General features: G+C 40.8%; 1 protein-coding gene across 1 annotated transcript in view; it reads left to right on the top strand.

Moving 5' to 3' along the window:
- Positions 1-1,975: 1,975 nt before the first annotated feature.
- SLC22A16 (solute carrier family 22 member 16) overlaps positions 1,976-26,608 on the top strand; it is a gene marked incomplete at both ends in the record, with an annotated part of 32,674 nt that continues 8,041 nt past the window's right edge. Inside the window, 4 exons of the mRNA XM_081997421.1 lie at positions 1,976-2,025; positions 20,587-21,063; positions 23,579-23,696; positions 25,582-26,131. Coding sequence (XP_081853547.1) covers positions 1,976-2,025; positions 20,587-21,063; positions 23,579-23,696; positions 25,582-26,131 — 1,195 coding nt within the window. The remainder of the gene's footprint in view (positions 2,026-20,586; positions 21,064-23,578; positions 23,697-25,581; positions 26,132-26,608) is intronic.

Genomic DNA, 26,608 nt, shown 5'->3' with positions numbered 1-26,608 from the left:
AGGAACAGTTGTGGCGCTTGCTTGGTGCCAGAGTCTCTTAAAGGCACATTTCCCTGTGAAACGGTGGAGCCTGACAGCCTGTGTGGTAGCAGAAGTATTTGGGTCAGGTTTTGGAAAAGGAAGGTTGACTTCCAGTGATTTAACTGGGGTTTATTTCTCAGCTTTTCCTGTGCTTCCTAAAAAACAAAATATGCATATGGTAAGAGTGAACTGACTTTTTTTTCTTGTGCTCCCCCGCCCGCCCCATGTTTTTCAATAGAGCAGCCCAGAAAGAGCTCATGCAATCTGCTGGAAATGTGTCTTTCATCACAGAATCATAAAATATTTTAGGTTGGAAGGAGACTTTGGAGGGCATCTGGTCCATCTCCTCACTCAGAATGGGGACAACTTTGAACATGTATCTACCCGAGAATGGGAAATCAAGTGCTCTGGGGATGAAAAACCTTAAACGAGAGCCGCACCTGCAACAGTTTTTTTCTGTGTCTTGCCTAACTCTCAGAGCCCAGAGCGACCGGGCTGCTGGAGCATATCCATTCCAAAAAAACCCACTGGTAAGTTAATTACAAAGGTCTGCTGTTGTAACTCGCTTTGCTAATCCTCAAACAATTTCAAATTGATTATCTTGGCTTACTCTGGGTAAGACAGAAAAATAAGTCTAAATATAATTGAGGTTTCATTACAAATTGGAGTACTAATGACAGTCATGCAGATATGGGACACATTACATATTTTACCTTTATTAAATGATAATACTATTTTACATTGTGTGCTAAAACTTTGAAAAAAACCCCATGTAATTGCAAAGTCATATATCCAAATAACAGAGCAGATTATAAGGCTACTAAAAATGACTCATTAATATTCAGATAATGTCCTGGGAAAAAATTGTTTATACCCTCCTTTAATTGAAAATGTCCATGTGAAATACACTAGAGCCTGAAATATCAGATTATTAATGATTGTCACAGAGGATTTAAGCACATAATTGCCTCTTTTAATTTTATTGTGGGAAAAAAAAAGAGCATGCTGCAGATGCTGCCTGACAGGAAAGGCAGAGACCCATCTTTCAGAGGAAAGTGTCTAAGGCACTCAGTCTGTGTGAGAGACTCGTAGAATAGTTTGGGTTGGAAGGGACCTATTACAGCCATCTAGTCCAACCCCCCTGCAGTGAGCAGGGACAGCTTCCACTACATCAGGTTGCTCAGAGCCCCGTCCAACCTGACCTCGAATGTTTCCAGGGATGGGGCATCTACCACATCTCTGGGCAACCTGTGCCAGTGTCTCGCTTATCGTCATCGTGAAAAATGTCTTGCTTCTATCTAGTCTGTATCCACCCTCTTTTGGTTTAAACCCATTATCCCTTCTATTGCAACAGGCCCTGCTAAAAAATCTGTCCCCACCTTTCTTATAGGCCTCCCTTTAAGTACTGGAAGGCTGCAATAAGGTCTCCCCGGAGCCTTCTCTTCTCCCGGTTGAACAACTCCAACTCTCTCAAATTAAATTAAGAGATTAAACCACTCACTGGGGGCGGAGAGCCCCAAAGCAGTAATACAGGCATCATGACGCCCTCTCCCCCGCGCTCCGCCTGCCCGGTGCCGCCGAGGCAAGCCCGCCCCGCTCCCCCTGCTCGGCCGGCGGCGTTCCCGCTGCGCTAAGGCGAACAGGGCCGCCGGGGCTGGAGGTCCCGCCTGTCGCGCCGGGGACCGGCTCCGCGCGGGGGGCGATTGGCGGCGGGGCGGCGACCGTTAGGGCGGCGACCGTTAGACAGGCACCTCGCGCCCGCTCCGCGCCCCGCCTGCTGAGGGGCCGCGCGCGCCGTCCTTGCCGCCGGCCGGCGGGCGGGGCGCCGTACCCCGCCGGGGGCCGGGCGGGCGGCAGGGGGCGGGCGGGGTGGGGTGGCGGGGACGGGCCGGTGCTTCTTCTCCGCACCGCCGGGACAGCGACACCGAGGCTCCCGGCTTGCTGCCGCCCCGCCATGGCTCCCAGCTCCGAGCGGCTCTTCGACTCCCTGGGACACTTCGGCAGGTACCGAGGCAGCCTCGTCCCGTCCCGAGCGGCGACCGCGCCGCTGCCCGGCGCATTCGCACGCGCGGGCGGCCACAGAGACTGTCACACTCCCACTCACACGTCCCCATGCAGGGATGACGGACACCCGCACGGTTAGGGTGTCATAGCTACCCCCACAGGGACCCGCGCGCGCGCGGGGGCTTACACAGGGAGACATCACGGTGCATCGCGTGTACGCACAGCAGCGGGATTCACGCGCACAGACTGACGCACTGACACACACACACAGGAACTGGCACACGCACTACACACACGCGCGCACACACTCTGCACGCCGGTGTGTAAACTCACACTCTACAGACAGGCACCGACGTAGGTATTCGCAGCACCCCATCTATAGTCTTCCATACACGTGCTATGACTCATGCATATGCTCACACGCGCTACGCACGTACATCTGTATATACGCCGTGTTCACACGTGCACCCACACACTACCCGTTCACGCGGAGGCTCACACACCTGCAGGCAGCACGTGCAGTCAGGTATGCTGTGCACGCAGTCACACACATTCACGTACATGCACTCTTAGACACTTAACGTTCACACATTTCTTGCACATGTGAGCGTGCATACACACACACGCACGCACGCACACACACACAAAGCCTCAGGCCCTGGAACAGCCTGGGCACTTCAGGGGTGATGGGAGGGTACAAGGAGTACGTATAGGAGCATATTGCATTTGCTAATCCTCAAACAATTTCAAATTGATTATCTTGGCTTACTCTGGGTAAGACAGAAAAATAAGTCTAAATATAATTGAGGTTTCATTACAAATTGGAGTACTAATGACAGTCATGCAGATATGGGACATATTACATATTTTACCTTTATTAAATGATAATACTATTTTACATTGTGTGCATGTACACAATGTTACATATTGCATGACACACAGACGGGCTGTTTCTGCATAAGGGCACAGGCTTATTGTGTGCGATAGATGGCGTGTTTTTATTGAGGTTGGGCTTGTTGGTACGTGGATATGGAGTATATGTGTATACATATGTATTTATTGGCAAGGGATTATCTGTATGGTAAATGGTGTGATGCATTGTGGCATGTTTTCTTTGATGTTGTTGGTGGCTATGATACACGCGTATAGAGGCCTGGGTTTGTTAGAGGGTATACGCAGATGTGGTATATGTGTGTGTATGCTTCTGTGGCTGTGGATGCAGGGCTGGTATATGAGACTGTGCTTATAGCAGGTAATGGAGAAGAAACATTTGGCAAGGAAATGAAATTTCAAAGTATATTAATTGTAAGACTAAGAGGCGCACATCCTCGCAGCGGGTTCTGTCCTGTACTTTCACAATGCGCTGATCAGCGTGGATTTTGCAGGCACATACTGCTCAGAGCAGATGTCTGGAACAGACCCCTGTGTCACGATTTGGCTACAAGTTCAAGCTGTTGAATTGCAGTGTTGTGCTTTCTAGCTCAGTCAGCAGCTAACCCACAATGTTGATCTCCTTTCTATCAGGGGCAGGCAGGAGCAGCATTTTGAGCAAAGCCTGGGAGCTCCTTTTAATGGTAGAAGTGCATACCTACACTGCACAGAATAGGCTCTTAGTATTGTGTGCAGGCAATAGCGGTGGGTATCAATCGCCTCTGCAGATGGTTAGGATGGAAAGACTTTTTCTTGGCTTAACTGGGACCTATGCTTGAATTACATGTTTGGCTAAATTGTGACTTACATGCATATCTATCTGAACAATATCTCATTCATTATCAGTTCTGGGTCAGCAACAAAAATACCTTGTTCTGTGTGAACTAGGAGAGAAATCCTAGCAATCAATTTATTTTGCTGTTGCTCTTCTGTCTTGTGTGCTCTTTGTGGAAAGCAGGCACTTGACATTGAATACTGAAATAGCACAAAAGTAGTTATTCCTAACTACAGAAGTAGTTTTCCTACTTGAGAACATTTATCAATACTTTAGAAAAAGTTTTCACAACTACTTCTTGTAATTAAGGGGAGAACAATTCTACAGTGATAACCTCACATCTAGAGGCCAGATTATTTGAGATTATCAGATTGATACTGCTAGATAAATGTTCATACTTTGTATAAAAAGTTGTTCTTAACTGTAACTATGAAGTTAGTTCTGATTAGTTTGTATTTATGCATCATCATGACACTGACAGGTAGCTGATCATTGTTTCAATTCAAGCAACTCTTATAAGGCCCATGTAATTTACGCACTACGTACAGATTCTGTAGATTTGCCACAGTCAGATTCTGAGCAATCCAAGCATGACTATTAGTATTTTGAGACTGTTTGGATGTTCTTAAAATCTGACAGATGCTGTAAAGAATGGCCAGCTGTTTATTTGTATATAAATATATACATGGAGAGAGTATGTATGCATTATATATTATATGTAATATATACAATATATATAGCTACATAAAAATATTCATATACGGATAATACATAAACATTTCACTTTGATTAAGATTGTGAATTTTACAGAATTGACATTCACATGGATGCTGATAATATTGAGTATAATAATGCTTTCCATTCGGACTTTACCTGCTGGACTCTGGCTGACCAGTCAGCGTGTGTATATATCTGGGAGGGGAGGCACGCCTTAGGACCTGGCGGGCTGGCTCATGCTGCCCGCACATCTAGTTCTCAGATAAACTGAAAGGACTTTTAATAACTTTAGTGCCTTTAATCTACCAGCAGGACACAGAACTTACCTAGTTGTGAGTGAGCAACCAGCTATGTGTTTTGCAGCTCTAGACCACAAGAGAGTGCTGAATGGAGACATGATCTAATCAGGAATAGCTGTCTATTTTTCTTACCAGAAATCTGGTAAGGTACCTCTTGTCGTAAGTTGTGGATGAGAGTAAGGATTTTATTTCCCAGCTGGAACATCTGGTAGCTATGAGATGCAGTTTACATGGTATGTAGAGTTTGTGATTTACAGTTTTCAAATCTTGGCTTATAATTTTAGCTAAAAGCAGGCAGTGAAAATTGTCAGGGAGAGAGGGGAAGACTGAGTGTCACTGACATTGTTTCCAGGTTTTGTAATGAAGTCTTTCCAGACTCTCTTAAAAGATTGCCTTTTCTTTTAAAGTATTCTGTCTCTTACAGAATTGAGTCAGTTATCCAGATTTTCAAATGTTCGTTTTATAAAGAATATATTGGACTAGCAGGTCAACTATTTAATAAATTAACAGTAACTGCTCTTTACCAAACTGTTTGTGTATTTATTCAGTTTTTAACATCTTTACATTGTTGTCTTATGTGAACGTTTTGCCTGGTCACTGGAGTTGCTACACTGTGGACTTTAGAAGTCATCAATATAAGGATTAGCGATGGATGCAAGTGGGAAGAGAGAAGTGGGACAGGCTGCCTGTTTGGATAGGGTGCTCACCTGTTGCAGCCAAACATGGAGTTTAGTAGAGATTACTACACTTATCAACAGTTTAAACATTTTCTGTTAATTTCATTGGAACTTTTCTGGTGTTCATAAACAGGTAAGAGACTATGCTTAGCTCATAGGGAAACTGGCTTGACTTTTGTAGGGGTTCTTTCAATGGATTTATACAATACAGACCCTTCTGGTCAGTACCATAGTAGCTATATTTGAACACGCAGTGCTAATGCCATTTCTCTTCTCCTTACTTTGCAGAGCTCTTGCTTCACTTCTGAACTCCTACACCAAATCATCTATCTTCTTTTCACATCTCAGAACCTTTACAGGCTCCTATTTTCATGCTGATGCCCTTATCCTCTCTCTTGTTTCATAGCTCACAGCTCTTGCTCTGATCACATTACATCTTCTGCAAATTGTGCTGTGTACATGGATACTTCCAGGAATTCTTGGGTTTGTATCAAATGACGGAGAGTCCCAAGTATCTCAAAGAACACGTTCACCATTTCTTGTCACCAAAAGAAAATAAGAACACTTTCAAGCAATGATTTTTCAAACTCAGGTATTTTATAGATGTCTTGACAGGTTCTTCCCCAACAAAAATACATTTTTCAAGTGGAGAAGTGTACTTGCTGGACATGAAAAGAAATTGCTTTCCCTTTCCAAGTTAGTATGGAGAAACAGGTGATCATGTTCAGCATTTGAACAGATGATTAGCTTTAACTTAGAAAATGGAAACATTACAAGCCCTTTCTGAAATACTAATACATTAAGTGTCTAGTATATCCTACACAAAATTAATATTTGTAAACAATATAATGTGAATTTCTGTTTAAGCTTTGAGTAGTTTCCTGAAGATGAACAAAATACTGTGGTCTAGAGATTGTTTTCAGGAACTGGCTACTTTATGCAGTGGAAAAGTTATAGCAACGTATCTGTCATTCAGTTTTCAAAAATCAGTAGACAGCTGTTTGTGTTTACTGGAGTGTACGAGGCAGAAGAATCTCAAATCTAAGTCCTCCTTTGGCTCCTCATCAGGGGTGGTGTTTGACAGAAATGCTTGATAGATGTTCTGCAGCTTTATAACTATGCTATATTATAACATCTGAATCAGCCAGCTCATCTCACATGTTCATAGAATAAAATAAGTAGACTTGGCTGCATTTAATTTTTTTTTCTTTTTTTTGGGAGGGTGGCAGAGGGGTGGTGTCCGGATATTTTGCAAAGAGTACTTGATCCGTTTGGCTGAATGGCATCATAATAGCCTTGGAAAAGCGAGACAAGCCATGTGTTTTCACAGAGTAGACTAGCAACTTAAACAAAGATCTTATTATCTATGCCTGACTAGGGAAAAGTAGAAAAACTCTCAAGACTCAGAACCAAAGTTGGATACTGGCAAGTTCTGAATAATAGTGACAACACACTAGCAGTGTGGTCTGCAAGAGGTAGTAACAGTATTTTCTGGGATTCAGGTTATATCGGAGGCAGTCTAGTGCATAGACAAAAGTGTACTGCATTGGAATGTGCTAGCAACCTCACCCTGCCTGTTTCTGGATTGACAAAATAGATTATAATAATAGAAGTAGATTAAAAAGTGGATCACAATAATAGAAAAATAACTAAATAAAAGCAGGATGAAATTGCACTTGAAATATCCATTACTTTTCTAAGGCTAAAACCTGCAATACAAGCAACGCTACAACTTAAAGCTAGTAAATGAATTATGATTTGTAAACCAGCTGCTGAGATTCAGACTGCACCTCTGAAATGTTGGCAACCCCCCAGAGTGCCTTCTAGATAAAGTTGTAGCATGGACATAGTTATGGCAGCATGAGGCAATTATCACACATATAACGGAGCTGATGATGAGCTGTTTCATCCCAAAATATTATGGTATGAATGAAAAGGAAATACATAAGGCACTGCACAGTGTGTTCCCTGTAATACAATGTCAGGGACTGGGATATCACTCCTATAAAAGGTCTGTCAATAATTTTCTCATAATAGTAATATTTTTCAGCAGTAATAAGATACCTCAAAGTTGGAAGGAAATGTTTTATAAAAGGGCTTACTCATGGAAAGTTTGACCAGCATATTGCAGGAAGTGAAATGATACATGATACATGTAGAAAACAATGTTAAATTTAGAGAATTTTTTTAAGTGCCCAGAAGCCTTCAGCATGTGCTATGAAAATTTCTGTGCTACCATTTTGTTATGCACAAGAAGAATGGAAGTGAGATACATACACAGCTGTCATTTTATTTGAGGTACATGGAGGCATGAAGCTATAGCAGCTGAGCAAGAATGTGAGATTCTCAACTTCTCAGAAATATGGAAGAAATAGCAAGACAGAGAAAATATCAATTGAGTCTTGATTGCAAGGCCAAGACTGGAAAAACTGTGATGACAAACTGTACAAGACAGAGATTGACAAGTACTAATGGAAATTGTTCTGTCAGATTGTCCATATACTCTGGGAGAAATCTCAGCTCTCTTTGAAAAATACTGAAATTACCTAGAGAGCTAAAGTGTACCTTACTGTTGTACATTGACAGCCAAACTATAATGCTTACCTCAGAGCAGATGTCCTCCGAAAATCACATGCAATGAAAATGTGGTTTGAGGAGTCTAGAAGCACCATCCACTGGCTCAGAGACTGAATCCTTTCCTCAAGAAAATATTTTCATTCATGGATGGAGCTCAGTGTCATTTAAATGTGTTGTATTCATGATGACCTGGACTTTTCCAGCCCTGTTGCAACCTTAATCTCTTCTCTAACTTGTATAATATATTTGGAAGGATCTAGGTTCCTACCTGATTCATCCTTAAAGATCTATGCTAGCTGTGTGGGGAAATCAGTTGCCCAAATCAAGGCACTAGTGAGCTCCTATCACTAACTTTACAGGCCTATAGTAGACATATGTATTAGTCACCTTGTCAAGGGTGAGAACTAGCCCCTTTACAGGCATAATCCATCTGTCTTATTTTATTAAATTTGAGTGGTTTAGGACAAGATATACGGTGCACCTAGATTTGTCTGGGGTTCCTCACTGAGTGAAAAAGGGATCTAAAGAAGTAGTATAGAAGTATATGGTTGCATACTGTATACAGTATATTGCATCCAAGTGTACAGTATACATCCAGGTTCTTTCCTTTCAACCTAAATTAACTATTTAAGGCTTAACTAGAATTTTGGGATGTGGGAAACACTCTGGCAGGACACTTTCTGTGTCACAACGTTGGCCAGCATCTTTCTTGCAAGACGATACAAAGCAGATACCAAGATCCTTGCATTGCTCTGCATATGTCAGACATCCGAAAAACTGTCACGTATGCGACAATACTACTGTCACAATGCTTGCTACTTTGCTGGCTTTCCATCAGCAATCAGTCAGTTCCCTGGATACAGGTAATTCCAGGAAAAATTGATTTAGGCCAACTATTGAATTGAGAGCATTAAGATCAGAGAAATAAGAGATCAAGCCTGTTATGAAAACATGGAAAGTCCAAAGGTATGGAAAGTTAGGGAATAAAACCTGCAACTGACTTTCTGAGAAGAAGAAAGGAAGATTAATGCAGTCATTTAGAGCTTATGAAGTAGGCATAAATACATTTTTTAGCCTTTAAATTGAAGGCATATATCTTTGTGTCCTTGATGAAAAATTAGAAAATATTACAAATAATATTCACTTAGCCCTTGTTCTATAAATAAATATAGGGTGGTGAAGCACTGTCACAGGTTGCCCAGAGAGGTGGTACATGCCCCATCCCTGGAAACATTGCAGGTCAGGTTGGACGGGGCTCTGAGCAACATGATCAAGTTGCAGCTGTCCCTCCTCATTGCAGGAGGTTGGACTAGATGGCCTTCAAAGGTCTGTTCCAGCCCAAACTAATCATCTACCTTTCTTGACAGTAGATTGCTAGTTTGCTTCCGAGTTTACAGTTTTCACCACTGTGAAATAGGTATTCAATCCATGTATTTGTACCTTCAGCTATACCAGGTTAGAGTTTTGTGACAGAAATATGTAAATATAATAACAAATACGCAAGAACATAATTCATATGAAAACTGATGAGTTTTATTTTAGGATTATAGACAGAAGAAAAATCAGATAAGAGAAATGCAAACTTCTATAGTTTGAACAAAGTTAGTGCAATGCGTCATCAAGGTAAACAGCAGAAAACATCTGATTTCCTAAGTGGGTAAGGAAGAATGAAATATAACAGTTTATACGTGTAGTACTGCCTATGCCTATAATTAGATGGAAGCTCAATAAAAACATTTAAATTCTCTTAGACACTTTACAGATTATGATGTGAAATGGTTTGCTTAAGTAAGCTGATGGAAGTGCTACAGTGTGGAAGAGAATTAAATACCTGATTTGCATTTGTCCCCCAAAAAGAGGCTGACCCAAATAAAACAGTATTACCAATGATACTGGAATTGAGTTTTCCCTGTAAGAAGTAATGCTAGTAATATATCCTGCAGACAGGGTACACGCTAATTTTCTAAATGGCAGGTGTTTATAAAAATGCTGTTTCTGGAATGGAAACATCCCCAAGTGTAGAGCCTGAAGTGTTACTACTGTTCAAGCATAACCATTCTGCTGTGCTTAGCACTGATACAAATAATTCCAAAACAAACCTAAACAATTTAAGAACTGCATGGTCATGTTCTTTTTTAATTAAATTACGTGGTACATACCCTTGACATCCGTAAATCAGAATGGACAAGTGGACAACTAGAATGAAATAGACTGACTCCAGCTCTGCCACTGGAAGGTGTTGCAACTGCAGTCCATTTCTGCTTGCCTGCCCTGTTCCCATTATGATTGCTTCTCCACTGGTAACTGCTGTAGCCCCACTTGGAGCTGTGACCTTAAGTTCAAGGACTGCTTTACTGGTACCTGTATGGGTGCAAATGTACCAGAATTACAAGAATTTATTTCATACTGATTTTATAATCAAAAAGAAGGCTGACCTGAAGCAGGTTGGAAATCAATGTGCACCATTTAATGTTTGACCATTGTTTTCAGCGATAGTTTTAAATTTCCACTTTTTTCCTCCCTGTTATTGCTTCATTTCTACTAGTTATGAAGTAGATACTAAAAATATGTGAAGGAGAAAAACTGCAGTTGCTCCTCACAGCAAGCAAGCGAGATGTTTGGTTGGCATTTGTTACACAGGCAGGTCTTGTAGATCTTTCTCCTCGCTGGATAATCCAACTGTAGATGGATCCCTCCATGGCAGGTTACACAGCATTTATCTTCTTTTCACCTAAGGAGCCTAGAGTGTGGTGCAAGAGTTGTGCTAAGCTCTAATGTTGCCAAACCGTTGCAAGTCCATTCTCGACTTCTTCAGAATCCCTTGTAGTTTAAGCATGCAGGAAAGCTACCGGATCTAGCCCCAGCAATTAAAAAGTTCCCACTCCCAGTGACGAGTTCCCCCTCAACCAGAAGTTACTTTCACAGTAAAGTCAAGAGTGGAACATGTATGTGTAGTTTGGTTGCTTGAGTGCAAATCCAGTGCCTTTGGGCCTAGTCCAGTTCCACTGTTGATTGAACCAGAAGGTTGGGTGTTGCACTGAAGTGGCTGAGGTGTGAACAGACCGTCCTGTCTGGCTCTCCCCTGGAGGCAGTAACCCTTGGCAAAGGAGCAGCAGGAAATATCAGGACATCTTTAATGGCAACTGCCCTTTCTGCTGTGCATGTCTCTTCATAGCTGAAAGCTATGCTACTAAACTGATGAAACCCAGGGATATTCATCATCTGGAGTATTTGTCACAAGTGAGGGCAGAAACCTAATGTGCCTGATTTAGGTAGTCAAAAACAAAGAACTGTTCCATTAATTGCAAAAAAAAAAAGGTATTTTTAAGGTATGGCCCTTAATTCTGTAGCATTAATTCTTGGTTTTTACACTGATGTGACTTTCTTCATCTAAGCTGTTATACCAAACGTGCACTAGTGAGCAATCGACTTATTTTTCTTCTTGACTCTGGTGCACAAATTCTGGGCTTGTCTTAATCAAAGGGAAACGTGCATATGTTAATGGGATAAAAGTGTTACAATTCTTCAGAGAATCAGTTTTAGATGACTGTAAGAATGACTTGGTCTGCTGTTCAGTGGCTGCATGTTGATGCACAAAATGTGACCGGTGATGATATATAATTCCTGGGGCCTTCCTGATCTCTGTAGGCTTTCTTATTCCTGTTGCATCTGTACTGTTGGTATGTTTAAACTGGATATCCAACACAGCATCTTCCTCTGAAAACAAATTCTGGAAATAACCATCTTGCTGATGTGGGCTGAGACCAAGTCTTAGTATAATTTAAAGCACCCTTAGGAGGGAAAGAAGTTTACTCTCGATGCTCTAATTCAAATGAGGTCGTATCATCTATATAAGGCTGCTTCCAAATCTGTATCTCTGCAGCATAGCAAAAATACTGCTCTTAAGTCTCATTCAGCTCCTTTCCTCTCAAAAAACAAATGTGTAAGTGCATCACAGGTCTGGAGTGGAAAGAATGCTGAACGGTTTTTCTCACGTTCAAAAAACCCAGGATGGAATACAGAGGTGAAAGTGGTCACTGAACACAAATTCTTTCAGAAATAGTAAATATCTGGAAATTTCTTTCCACTGAAGCCGTCCTGTTGAGTGTACACAGCACACAAAAACACACTGTGTTTTCTGACTAAGCAATTTGCTAACAAGGTGGTTGAAAAGACAAACAGTAAAAATAGTTCTTGTAAAACCTGTGGAATAGTACAAACCTTTTAGTAATCACAGAGCAGCTTTGTGACTCTATGCTACACTGAAAGGAATTTTAAATTTTTATACCAACTTTTGATGAGTATCTAGTAATTCCCCCTCTCCTCTCTTTGATAGACAGATAAGGAAACAAATATTATCAGAAATGTACTTTATTTAACATAAAATTAGTGTCTAACAACAAGTTTTGTCCCAGCTGTACACTGCAATAGTGGTAGAAGTACTCTGAGGCTGGGGATTTATTCTCTAACATATATGCAGCAATGTCCACTTTAGATAAATGTGCATGCCAGTTGTACCACCTGGCAAATAGACTGGTGCAGATTATTCGCATAGATGCAATATAAATTAGATCAAGCAACTAATCTGACTTGTTTGTTTTTTTAATCATCATCTATTTTGACTTTTTTTTCCAAGTTAGATCAGTTTTCCAGATAAAATTCACAGCTAGTCCACATAAAAAGTACCACTGCAATTGAGGGTAGAGTACACTACATCTCAGGGGGAAAGGAGAAGGGAAAAAAGATCTTACAGTGACAGTGCCACAGAGCATGCCAGAGCAACAGTGGCCTGAGATCTAGTTCATTATTTTTATGAAAGAATATTTCTTCAATTCAGGTACTGACATTACGATATTGCTAGTTGCTTTCTTTACTGGTGAGATCATAAAATTTGTGCAGAGGAGTCAGAAAATGTAAATGTCTTTTTTACTAGAAGCTGTAAATGTAAAAAAGAATAACTGGGGAGAAATTTCACAGAAATATTTTAAGAAAGACTGGAACATTTTCATGTTGTGTCTTGCTCAAGCGTTTGTGAAGGCAGTTTTATGCTCATTTGACTTCTGGCATTCATTAAGTGTCTCTATACTGGAGCAGTAACCTACAAAGTTTTCTTGACTTCTATATTTGACACTCCTGGCAAGAGTGACAAAATGTACTTGCCAAATAATTATCTCCCATGGCAAGCCACTGAAGAAATGGAAAAACACTGTGAGAGATTATCATACTTTTTAGGATAGTCATCATGTTCACAGATTTAAAAAAATGCAAAAAGTAAGCTTTTTAAAAAGAAAAAAATATCTGCAAAATAGGTATTGAAAACTACTGCTTGCAACAATATGTTGCATAACCTGATGTGTGTATATGAAGATAACTGGCATATAAAATACCCTTGCCAAAAACTGCCTTTTTTAAGATCAGGCCAGCAAAACAGACCACAGACTTTGCTGAAAGAAGCCTTGCTGTCTTTTGTTGAATTTCACAGAATCACAGAATCACAGAATCACTAGGTTGGAAAGGACCTTTAAGATCATCAAGTCCAACCATTAATCCAGAACCACCATGTCCCCTAAACCATGTCCTGAAGTGCCACATCCAAACGTTTTTTGAACACTTCCAGGGATGGCAACACCACCACCTCCCTGGGCAGCCTGTTCCAATGCCTGACCACCCTCTCAGTGAAGAAATTTTTCCTAATATCCAATCTAAACCTCCCCTGGCGCAACTTGAGGCCATTTCCTCTCGTCCTATCACTAGTTACTTGGGAGAAGAGACCAACACCCTCATCGCCACAACCCCCTTTCAGGTAGTTGTAGAGAGCGATAAGGTCTCCCCTCAGCCTCCTCTTCTCCAGACTAAACAACCCCAATTCCCTCAGCCGCTCCTCATAAGACATGTGCTCCAGACCCCTCACCAGCTTCGTTGCCCTTCTCTGGACACGCTCCAGCACCTCAACATCCTTCTTGTAGTGAGGGGCCCAAAACTGAACACAGTATTCAAGGTGCGGCCTCACCAGTGCCGAGTACAGGGGCACAATCACTTCCCTACTCCTGCTGGCCACACTATTCCTGATACAGGCCAGGATGCTGTTGGCCTTCTTGGCCACCTGGGCACACTGCCGGCTCATATTCAGCCGGCTGTCAACCAGCACCCCCAGGTCCCTTTCCGCCGGGCTGCTCTCCAGCCACTCCTCCCCAAGCCTGTAGCATTGCATGGGGTTGTTGTGGCCAAAGTGCAGGACCCTGCACTTGGCCTTATTAAACCTCATACAGTTGGCCTCTGCCCATCGATCCAGCCTGTCCAGATCCCTCTGCAGAGCCCTCCTACCCTCCAGCAGATCAACACTCCCACTCAGCTTGGTGTCATCTGCAAACTTACTGAGGGAGCACTCAATTCCCTCATCCAGATCATCTATAAAGATATTGAACAAGACTGGTCCCAGAACCGAGCCCTGGGGAACACCACTCGTGACCGGCCGCCAGCCGGATTTAACGCCATTCACCACAACTCTCTGGGCTCGGCCATCCAGCCAGTTCCTCACCCAGCGAAGAGTAAACCCGTCTAAGCCTCGAGCCGCCAGTTTCTCCAGGAGAATGCTGTGGGAGACGCTGTCAAAGGCTTTACTAAAGTCCAGGTAGACAACGTCCACAGCCTTTCCCTCATCCACTAGGCGGGTCACCTGGTCATAGAAGGAGATCAGGTTGGTCAAGCAGGACCTGCCTTTCATGAACCCATGCTGGCTGGGCCTGATCCTTTGGCTGTTCTGCAGATGCCCTGTGAGCACTCTCAAAACCAACCGCTCCATAATCTTCCCTGGAACAGAGGTCAGGCTGACAGGCCTGTAGTTCCCAGGATCCTCCTTCCGGCCTTTCTTGTAGACGGGCGTCACATTGGCAAGCCTCCAGTCTTCTGGGACCTCCCCTGTTAACCAGGACTGCTGATAAACGATGGAGAGTGGCTTGGCAAGCTCCTCCGCCAGCTCTCTCAGTACTCTCGGGTGGATCCCATCAGGCCCCATAGACTTGTGGGTGTCCAGGTGGCTTAGCATGTCCTTGACTGCTTCCTCCTGGATTATGAGGAGTACATTGTGCTCTCCATCCCCGTCTTCCAGCTCAGGGGGCTGAATATCCTGTGGATACCTGGAGTGGCTATTAAAGACTGAGGCGAAGAAGGCATTAAGTACCTCAGCCTTGTCCTCGTCCTTGGAGACAATGTTCCCCGCCATATCCAGTAGGGGATGGAGATTCTCCTTGCCTCTCTTTTTGTTGTTAATATATTTGTAAAAACATTTTTTATTATCCTTTACGACTGTGGCCAGACTGAGCTCTAGCTGGGCTTTTGCCTTTCTAATTTTGTCCCTGCTTGACCTAACGAGATCTTTGTACTCTTCATGAGATACTCTTCATGAATACTCTTCAATAGTATTTATTGCTACTGCAATGTTTTTTCCTTAACATTTTGATGCATGAGCAGCAGTATCTCTTTATTCAGGGAAATTTAACTTTTAAAATGGAGTTTGGTGAGTTTATAAAAAGATTAAAAGTTTATAAAAAGATTATATTACATGTTTGCCTGCAATAGAGAGATTTATGCTTAGTAATAAAGGCGTTTCTATCAGTCCAGTGTTCTTAAATTAAGAATTTCGGAAAAAAGTTAATAATTTACGGTAGGTATGAAGGACCACATAGACTTTAACCTGTGCCTCAGGGTCAGTGAAGTGTATGACCTGTATAAGTTCTGCTGTGACCTTCTGCCCCAGCACAGCCTGCCCCAGGGGCTGCTCCAGGCTCCCCGAGCAGGAGCGGCTGTGCTCCCCCAGCACCAAGTCCTCCTGCAAAGACGAGAAGCTGTTCAGCCGTTGAATGAGCGTGGGCCAAGAAGCAGTCCCAGGGTTTTAAGATTGGGAAGGAACATTGACACAGCCACAGCAAGAGGGCTGAGAATAAACTCATGCACCCAAAGGTCCAAAGGGAGAGATCCCAGGCTAGCAATAGGGCAGGCAGCAGCTTTATTTTCCTCCTTGCTCAACACTGTCTGCCAACCCAACCTCTGTTCCAGCAAACCTGTCTCTGCCACAAGGCTGGGCCTGTGTCTTTCTCCATCCCTTTTCAATCTTCAGCTGTTCTAGCAAGCAAAGTTCAATGCATCTATAGTATTCTCCCATCCCACATATCATCGTCCCTACATACTTTTCATGGTTTCTATATGTTGTCACTAATGGCCTAATTAACTCCTTTTGATAACTATGCAAGCTAATGAATTTCCTGACCTCTATCCAATTGGTCTTTCTAGAAGAAAAGAACCTCTCTCCTACCCATAGGAGATTCTCAGCAGCTCATAATGTTGGGCTTTTCAATCTAGCATTGGTGGGGATGCTGTTACAACATTACTGTAGTCATCAATGAATTTTGCCTTCACAGCAAAAGAGGACTTTCAGGTTGGGGGTTTTGTGTGTGTGTGTTTTATATAAATACATGTATGCAGAGAGAGTTAGCCAGCCCATTGTGGAATTTTACTGGAGAGAGCGGTAGGCAGTTTTTACAGGCAGGGGAGCAGTCCATTAGTATGGTGGTAAGATTGTGGGATTCCTTCAGCCACTGGCGCTGCCAAACACTTTTCTAGCTTCACATCAGGCCTTATTCTTCCCTATTCCTGCTTCCCCTGCCTGGTCCCTGGCTTTTTATAGAACAGTTAGATGTTAAAAACTACAGTGCAATCCATCCTACAGGATTCTGCAAAAACATGGCCATTTTTCTGTAAAAACACATTTTCCTGTTCTTAAATTGTCATAAACAGCATAAATTAGAATCATAGAATCTTTGGGTTGGAAGAGATCTTTAAAGGTCATCTAGTCCAATCCTCCTACAATGAGAAGGGACATCTACTTTATGTCCATTAATGTATATCTGGCATTCTGTTTGACTTTTTGTGTTTGCTCAGCATAGGTGTTGCAAACCAAGTAAGAAAAATGATGATAGTACAGAGTGGATTTCTTCGTTGGAACTGAGAAAGATTTTCATAGCATTGAAAGTGGAAGAACATTTTTAGAAGAATCAGTTATATCTGGTTCTAAGTTAAACACTTGAAAGATGGGTGAAATATGCCATGACACAGATATTTCTTTAAAATAAATCCTTTATTGCTTTTTACAGAGGTGGAAACTGTTCTATAGGACACAAAGTAAAATGAGGAAAGGGTAAGGGTCTGTAATTTATATAGTTTTAGAGAGTAGCTAGAGGGGGGTAACTCATAATTCTGTACAACAAAGTGATAAAAGACAAGGAAGATTTATTCAAGGTTGCACAAGGATGTTTTATAAGCTGCTAATAATCTTACACTGAAAAAGGGGACACCGAGCTTAGTTTTAATGAGAAACTTTCCAACAGAAAGATTTGACAGTGGAACAGTTGGTCAAAATGGTTATTGAACTACCATCACAAGAAGTGTTCAGGAAGAGATGAGATAAAACTCTCAAGGGAGCAGTTAGTGCAGAGATTAGCTAGAGCTGATCCAAATCATAACCTCGCTAATATTCTTAGAATGTCGGTTTTTAAAAAATAATGTAGTGCATTGGTTCATGCCATCTTCTCAGTCTGTATCCTTACAAGCTTTTATCTTCTTTCAAGCCGCTCTGACAAGAAAGGGCATAAATATATCTTTCCTGCTCACCCTTACTGGGTAGAAATGATGAATGTGATATTTCTTGTACTGCACAAATTAGTTAATTAGGAAACTGAAGATGAATGTATGGGATTTTGAAATTGTTTAGTTCTTCCTCTGTCTGGGAAATACCAACTGGGCTATCTGACACTGCAATTTCCTGATGTATAATGACAGATACTGGGGATCCTGGTTCCAGGTATGCTGCTTTTTATTAGCTAGTAGAAGATTAACTGCGCAGCTTCTAGGGATTAAATTTGCTAATTTGCTAGAGGTCTTTTAGTCATGATTTTAGTCATTCTGCATACTGCAGCAATAGCCCAAGTTGTTGCATTTGGTCTTGCTCTGCTATTTTTAAAACAAGTTTGTGTCTTTTGATGGGAACAGTTAAAATGAAACTAGAGAAAAGGAACCAAAAAAAATATTGCTGACCATATTTGTCTGCATTAATAGGAGGACAAAGGTTACATTTCAGAATAATCTTTGCTTTTTTGCGGTCCAAGATAGTCTAAAAGGTTTTCAGAGCAGGTTTAACCTTGCTTTGATTTATGGATAACTTCTCAGTCCTCAAGAAGCTGTTCTCTTGAGAGCGGATTGATAGGCTTAAGGGATACTGTGATTATGTTCAGTTTCTCTTGACCATCTCTCTCACAAGGTTTGTTGGGAAAGAGCAGCAGAGCACTTGTGTGAGGATTGCCTTGCAGTGTCTTCAAGAGGCAAGCAGAGACAGCTTTTGAGCTGCCGTGGTGGGTTTATCAATTCAACCCTCTCCTCAGACTGCTATGGAAAAGTCGATAGAGCTGTTGCCAAGAGAAAGGGGAATAAAAAGCACTGCATCTGAAAAGCAGCAGTGCCATTGGAAAGACAGGATAGGCTGCTGGGTTTACATTTACCAAGGAAAGAAATAAGAATCACAAGATAAAAGGCAGAGGAGGAAGAGAGTGGTGAATGGAGTTAGGTTATACAAGAGAACTGTTTAATTGGAGAGGTTATGTATCCAGAAAACTCTATTTAAATACTTTGGTTATAGATAATTTAGAAATTAATTAGATATTGTGGTGGTAGATGATTTAAGAGTCCTAGACAAGGTACTGTTGCAACCTTTATTTGGGGAATTCAAGGCTAGATTAGATACGTTTTGGAGAGGAATGTTCTTGAGGTTGCATCTCACAGAATCACAGAATCATTAAGGTTGGAAAAGACCTTTAAGATCATCAAGTCCAACCATCAACCCAACACCACCATGCCCACTAAATCATGTCCTGAAGTGCCACGTCTCCACGTTTTTTGAACATTTCCAGTGATGGTGACTCCACCACCTCCCTGGGCAGCCTGTTCCAATGCTTGACCACTCTCTCCGTAAAAGAATTTTTTCCTGATACCCAGTCTAAACCTTCCCTGGCGCAACTTGAGGCCATCTCCTCTCGTTCTGTCGCTAGTTACTTGGGAGAAGAGACCAACACCCACCTCACCACAACCCCCTTTCAGGTAGTTGTAGAGAGCAATAAGGTCTCCCCTCAGTCTCCTCTTCTCCAGACTAAACAACCCCAGTTCCTTCAGCCACTCCTCATAAGACTTGTGCTCCAGACCCCTCACCAGCTTCTTTGGACACGCTCAAGGACCTCGGCATCCTTCTTGTAGTGAGGGGCCCAAAACTGAACACAGGATTCGAGGTGCGGCCTCACCAGTGCCGAGTACGGGGGCATGATCACTTCCCTACTGCTGGCCACACTAGTTCTGACACATTTGTTACGAGGTTTGTAATTGCTATGACTTTTCCCACAAGTCATTTCAAGGCAATTGTTTTTTAGGCATCATTTCCTATAACTTCAGCAGAGATAGCCTCTGATCATTTAAAAAAAGCTACTTTTTGTTTCATACTATTAAAGTCCAACACCTACTGCAGTAAGGATGTATGTATAGAAGCTCATTGAACGCTTCTTCAAATTAGTGCAATTGATTTGCCTTCAGGAAATAATAAATGGAGGAGAAACCAAAGCTATGTTGTTCTTCCTGAACAGATGTTGTACTGATTATGTGCATAATTTTAACATTTAATTGAGGAAAAGGCTCCTTATGTTTAGATTATCAGAAACTGTCTAGAATTTGCAGTCAGTGATACTAGAGTTCATTGCAAGTCTTTTGAAATCCAGAGTATACGTGCAATTTATATACTGAGATTTACTTTCGTATCTCAAGGATGTTTTAAAAGCTGTTAAAATGCCAAAATTCAAGCTATGCATAAAACATTCTTTTACCATGTTTGCTTTATGATACAATCTTTAATGATTAACTGCACACCCTGTTTAAGCCAAAACCCAACCCAGTTTACAGCTACGTTTTGGTTCAAAACATTTCATGCTGTTCAGATTCTATCTTTCTCTATGTGTGTCTACATGTATTCTCTCTTTATCTTTCGGAGGCCATAAAGAGAGATGGAAGATAGATGGAATACAGTTATATAGATAAAAATAGGTGACATGAAGGGTGTAATGTGTTTAGTTTGTTTTATTTGATGCACTTATCTCTATCCCTCAGAACCTGAGGTTGCAACTACTGTTTTTTCTAACTATTCCAGTTGTCTAAGGCCTTATTTTGAGGGGATGTACTACGAAGAATTGGAGGGTGGAAGGTTGCTTCAGACTAAGTGCTTAAGTTCAGAATAGTTTTTTTTTAAATGGTCTTCTCTATGTATGGCTAAACGCATGACTAAGAGCAGCGTTGATTTGACAATAGATTACTTCTGCTGCAAAACTTTTCTCATCTATGGTCTCCTGCAGGATTAGCTAATATTGAAGCAACACTGTGTAACAAACCACTAGACACTTTAATAATGTCTCCATTTACTGATCCTAGCAAAATAATTATGTTGATTCTTTTCATGTATAGAGGGCTTTTCTTCAGTAAACTTTTTTCTTTCTTTTTACAGATTTCAAGCATGTGTTTATTTTGCATGTGTCTTTCAAGCTATGTCATGTGGTATCCATTACTTAGCATCTGTGTTCATGGCTGTTACTCCTAACTTTTTATGTGGGATCCCTGGAAATGTGAGTAGTGTTCTTTTCTACAACTCCTCTGAATCAAGTATAGAGGACATCTGGACACTATGGACATCAACAGAAAATTACATTGTAGTCCAGCTGGAAAATGGAGAAATTTGGGAACTGAACCAATGCAGCAGATCCAAACGAGAAGTCAGTTTGGATCTGTCATATGAATACAAAGGCAACAAGTCCATATTTTCTTGTTCTGATGGATTTCTCTATGATGATACAAAGTGGAAGAGCACTGTTGTTACACAGTGGGATCTGGTCTGTGACCGAGAATGGCTGGCAAAATTAATCCAGCCTACATTCATGCTTGGAGTCTTGATTGGAGCAGTGGTTTTCGGTGACATTGCTGACAGGTAAAGTGCCATCCTCTGAAAATTGTAACTTCAGACTGCAGTAACTCTATGTGTATCTACCTGTTTTTGTTGTTTTCCTTCATTGTGTATCCATAATTATGTATTCACTATTCAGGATGTTTGGATATCGTTTGGATATTGTTTGGAACAAATATTGGATATTTGTTCAGGGATGTTTAACTCCATTTCTTACTCCAATAGCAAGTACTAATTTTAAAATATATTTGCAAATAATTTGCTTTTAGAATTTTTTCCCTACTTCATATCATCCATTGTTCTAGGCATTGATCCCTCAAATTGCCATGTGCAGATAGCATTTGCCCCTAGATTATTTTTTTCCTTTTTTAATAGGAATAGCAATAGTTAGTAGTAATAGCAACAGTAAAACATGAGAGGAGATTCCTCTCATAGATTTTTATTTCTGGATATGATAAACAGCTGTCCTTCAGCCCGCTCTCCTCTGACACATCCTCCCTGGATATTAGCTCAGATCACACACTGAGATCCAGTGTCAGAACTGGACTCAGAAGCAGTAGTGCGGTCCAGGATGTATGTCTATATCCTCCCACTCATCTTGGTTTTTTCTCTCAACACAAATACATACATTCCTACGTCAGAGAACGCCTAGTTGTACGTGCCCCTCTATCTATATGAGAGTCAAACGCCTAAGCTATGTTGTACTTGGTTTTGTCTCAGGCAGTTTATGTGCCTGTGTTTTGCTTTGAAGGCTGGTTTGGTGTTATTTATCCCTCTCTATAAAGGAGCTTGTTGACCAACAGCTCTGTTAGGTGGAGAGTGACATTTTATTCCACAGCTAACTGTATAAACAGAAAAAGGAGAACAGGAGTGTTGTTTTCTGATTTTCCTTCATTAGCACAATGTTACAGTGTGACAGTTACAACATATGAACAAAAAATAAAGATGATCTTTTTTTAATTTGGCTTTTAGAACAAATGGAATCAATCCTACCTCCCGATCCAAGGCTTTGTAAAGCTGTATTTAATACAAAACCAGAATATAATTCCAACATTTGTTCTGCATCCCTTTAAATCATTCACAGCTTTCTTAATTAATACTCAGACATGATTTATAAGGTTATGATCATATTGTTCTCATTTCCATTAATTCAATTCGTGGACAGCCAGTTAAGATGATACACACATTCTGAGTTGCAGATTTACAACTGTAGAATTTACAGCTGAAAGTTACTATTTTCTGACACATCCCGGCTGGTGGGAAATAAGTTTGTGAGTTCCTCCCATTCCCAATTAACAGGTTTCCCAACAGAAGAGCTCTGCCAGCTGGGACTCACTGTGATCTCTTCTGGCAGGGATCAGAGACCAAACGTGCATGACCCCAGGTCAGGGTTGGAGAAAAATAGGAGGGCACTGGAAAAAACTATGCCATGTGGCTGTTTGGACTACACTTCCTATTTACAACATCACTTTCCAGGGTTGTTCTAATGTAGTACCAAATATTCACAGAGAAAAACTGACAAACGAGGCCACACACCTGGAAGTCCTCAAACTCTCTGGCTAAACGTAATATCCACATCTGTGAAAAGCTGTTCCCAGTGGAGTAGGTAATAAGAGTCCAAGAGAAGATTATCAGAGAAGAAAAAAGATTCTGTGCATTTTGTATTACAGAACATCTGTAGACAGAATATAATGAATCTTCAATAGAATGTTGGATATCTACTGCAGATTTCTAGGTTTTCTCCTCAAATGAGCTTCTTATTGATAGCATGTGCTCACTTGTCTAAGGACAACTGGCTCTACTTGGTGTATTTTCTCAATGAGATACAGGAAGAAAATAAACACATAGAAGTTCCTTTTCACTAAATGACCTTCTTTTACACTGGAACTTATTATGTTGTTGATGGGAAGCTGGTATTTGACATATTTTTTTTTTGACTAGCTTCTTGGATTTCTGTGTTTGTACATGCATGCATATGTGCTGTGATGCAATCAGAAAATTCAGGGGAACTATGTAATTTTCGTTGATTAGAGAATTCAACTTTAAATAACTGGACAAAGACATGTTACAGAAGCCTTTCATTGCTACCTGAATTGTTTGTTACTTTGGCAAGAGACAGCATATGCTATCACAGCTAACTTTTGTTAGCAATTATTAACTAGACATTACTTAATATGAAATATCTGAAAAAGCGAGGTTTATGTACTGTCCTCATAAATAAGACAGAGCAAATTTGCGACTAGTTATGTAAAAGTTAAACTTGAAACTGGATGTGACCATATGTAATGCCCACTTCTGCACGTTGCTTCCAGCCAAGAATTGTGGGATGGAAGTTCCTTCCGTAAGAAAGAGCTTCCTTTTTCTGGAGTTTAGTTGGAATTACTGAAAAATTAATACAGATAACTAATCCAGAGTTTCTGTGGTGAGTGAAAGCATTAAGTACAGTATCTTCAGACTCCCAGATAAGCTCTGGAGTTACAGGTGTATTTTAATAGATGTTTGTGGTTATTCATAATTTTATTACTGCTGTGTTTTACAGACTGGGAAGACAGCGTGTTATATGGTTCACCAGTGCTTGTCAGTTTGTATTTGGCATCGCAGTGGCCTTCACATTCGGCTACTACAGTTTCGTGATTGTGCGCTTTCTCCTTGCTATGGTAAGAAAGGATATTCACCCTGGCTCTTTTTACGTGTCATTTCCTACTCCTTCTCAGGAAAACTTCCCTTTTGTTATTATTTCCTCCACTACTTCATTATTCTAAAGCCCCCTCTGTTGCACTTATTTCAGCAGAGCAGGGAGAGTCTGAATGTTCTCGGACCACAGCACTTTTCCTCTTTGAATTAATAGAAAGCATCTGTATGAAGCAGTGTTTGGTACTTCCTCCATCCCAACCTCTGCTGGACTGGTAATTAAATACCAAGTGTGAGCAGCAAACTATGGATTCTGCATTGCAGCTGTCATTACATTTCTCCTTATTGTCAGAAATGGAGTATATTTTTTTTAAAATAACAAATCTATAAGAAGTTTGATTCTTACCTCTACCATTTTGAGTGATGGAAGTGAGATGCACATTTCTTCTTCCATGCATCTCTTTGGTCCTTTAAGCTACATCTGGAATACTAAATATATAGATAGATGTGTTTAACACCTCGATGTTTATACTGTACTTAGGGCTATTCCAGTATATGTGTTTATGTGTATCTATACACATACTTTTATATATGATATATGATATATGATATATATACAATATCTGATCTATATTCAATATTTATACATAGTAACCAATGTTAAATTACTATTCTACATCCAAAAGTATAATATTTGTAGTCTTTCACTATGTAATGCATAAAGAAATTAGAATGCTATCACAAGAAAAATTATGTAACTTATTTAAAGTAGGTTAGAAATTTGAAAATAATCACATGATTTATTTTATTCCTGCTGACAGTGCATTAGTGAAGAAAGGATCTTGCACCTGGAGCTTTTTTTGCCTCATTAAAGCTCAGAAGGATTTCCTAGCAGGAAAAACTGCATGGGCATTTCAGCCTTGAACAGTGAGATCAACAGGAGTCCTTCTACTGACTCCCTTGGCTGTTGATACTAGGGGCCATGGTAGTTTATAAAAGCAAAAAGCTCTGACCAGACCTATACTGTAGGTTTTAACTGCCCACTGGGACTGATTTGCAAGGCAGAGGTCTAAAGCTCTAACCCTGTGCCGCTGAGATCAGTGCAGCTTTCCTGTCAGAAAGTGAGTTCAGAATCAGAGATTATTGACTGGAATATTTTTACCCAGAAACTTGATTAATCAAGGCGATATACTGGAATATTTTCTAGTGTAGATTTTCTAGCTGTGTTTTGAAATGTTTTGAGATACCAAGAGTTTGACTGTTGCTAGAGAAATTAAAAAAAAAATTTCAATGAAGAAATACTATAATGCAGAACATGCCAGTAATAGCATTCACTAGATAATGTATGAGAACCTATTACCACATACATGAGATTTTCTTCCAACATTGTAAAAATTTGATATAATGAGATAATTTACAAGGGTTTGGAAGGTAATTCTCAGTAAATTTGCAGTTCCCTGACATACAGATTATTAATAATCTACTTAAAAGCCAAGGTCAAGATTTTCAGAAGTGGCAACTTCTTTGGGGAACTTCATTTTCCTGAGCATCCAGTTTGCGATGTCATTAAGGGACCTGATTTTTGGGGATGAAGGGTTTAGTGACATCAGCAGATTAGGCTCTTTTTCAGGTGTCTCTTGCTGGCTCCCCTCCACTGCAGAGAAGCATCCAAAATCATTTCACATTTTTAAATACAGTGTCTGGGCAGTCTGAAGGTTTGAGTGAACTTTTTCTCCATCTGACTTGTTTGCAGGGTTGCCTTTTTTTCTGTCAGTATGGGACATGCCAGTGCAGTGGCAATTAAGCATACACAAATGTGGAACACTGTTAGCTGTTTGTTTTTATTGCTGTTGCACAAGGAGTGTAGATACAAACCTCACTCTTTTTTTTTTTTCTCTCCTACCCCTCCAGGTCTCAAGTGGCTATCTGGTGGTGGCTTTTGTTTACATAACTGAATTTGTTGGCATTAAAGCACGAACCTGGGCTTCTATGCATGTCCATGCTTTTTTTGCTGTGGGAATTATGATTGTTGCACTCGTGGGATTTTTGGTTCGGACCTGGTGGGTCTATCAGATATTTCTCTCCATAGCAACTCTTCCCTTTGTCTTATGCTGCTGGATGCTCCCAGAAACACCTTTTTGGCTCCTGTCAGAGGAAAGATATGAAGATACAGAAAAAGTAATTAATATAATGGCAAGATGGAATAGAGTAAGCACTCCCTGCAAAGTTTCTGAACTGTGTTCAGTCCAACAAGATGATCTAGTGGGTGGCAGAACCGGTGGCAATGACACATCCTCAACAAAGAAGCACAACATCTTAGATCTGTTTTGTAATTGGCACATTGCAAGAAGGACCATCACAGTCTGGCTGATCTGGTTCACTGGGAGCTTGGGATACTATGTCTTCTCCCTCAGTTCCGTCAATCTAGGAGGCAATGAATATTTAAATCTCTTTCTCATAGGTAAATATTTTTGTACTTTATTCTGTTTATGACAGAACTAGAACATAAAATTTAGAAATGTCTAGAGAATTGATAGCGATTTTTTAACTTTGTTCATTCAATTATGAAACTTGTTCAAAAGGTTTCTTGCTAACTCTTCATAAAGTTGACTAAGAAGGGAGGAGTATCATTCACTCCAAATCTCACTGTTTCTGAAAAAAAAAAGATAATTTAAAATTTGTTGGCGTACAAAGTACTTCTCCGTCTGCCTTTGTGATTGTAAAACCATATTCTGCTTGTATCCTTTTTGCCCGGCAAGCCTATAGTAGATCCACGCAAACACCAAAGACGACGACCATCAACACAAAATGCACACGGCTCTTTAAAGGCACAAACTAGGAAAATGAGAGAAAAAAATATTCCTCTAATCACTTACAATCATGATATATTGAGTCAGTCTATGTAGAAAATATATTCATAATTCTCAGAAGCAAGAGT

This window comes from Phaethon aethereus (genome assembly GCF_964289735.1).
Source record: "Phaethon aethereus genome assembly, chromosome: 3".
NCBI classification, from domain to species: Eukaryota; Metazoa; Chordata; class Aves; order Phaethontiformes; family Phaethontidae; genus Phaethon; species Phaethon aethereus.
The sequence above is the reverse complement of the archived record's forward strand: the minus strand, read 5'-3'. Positions and strand labels throughout refer to the sequence as shown.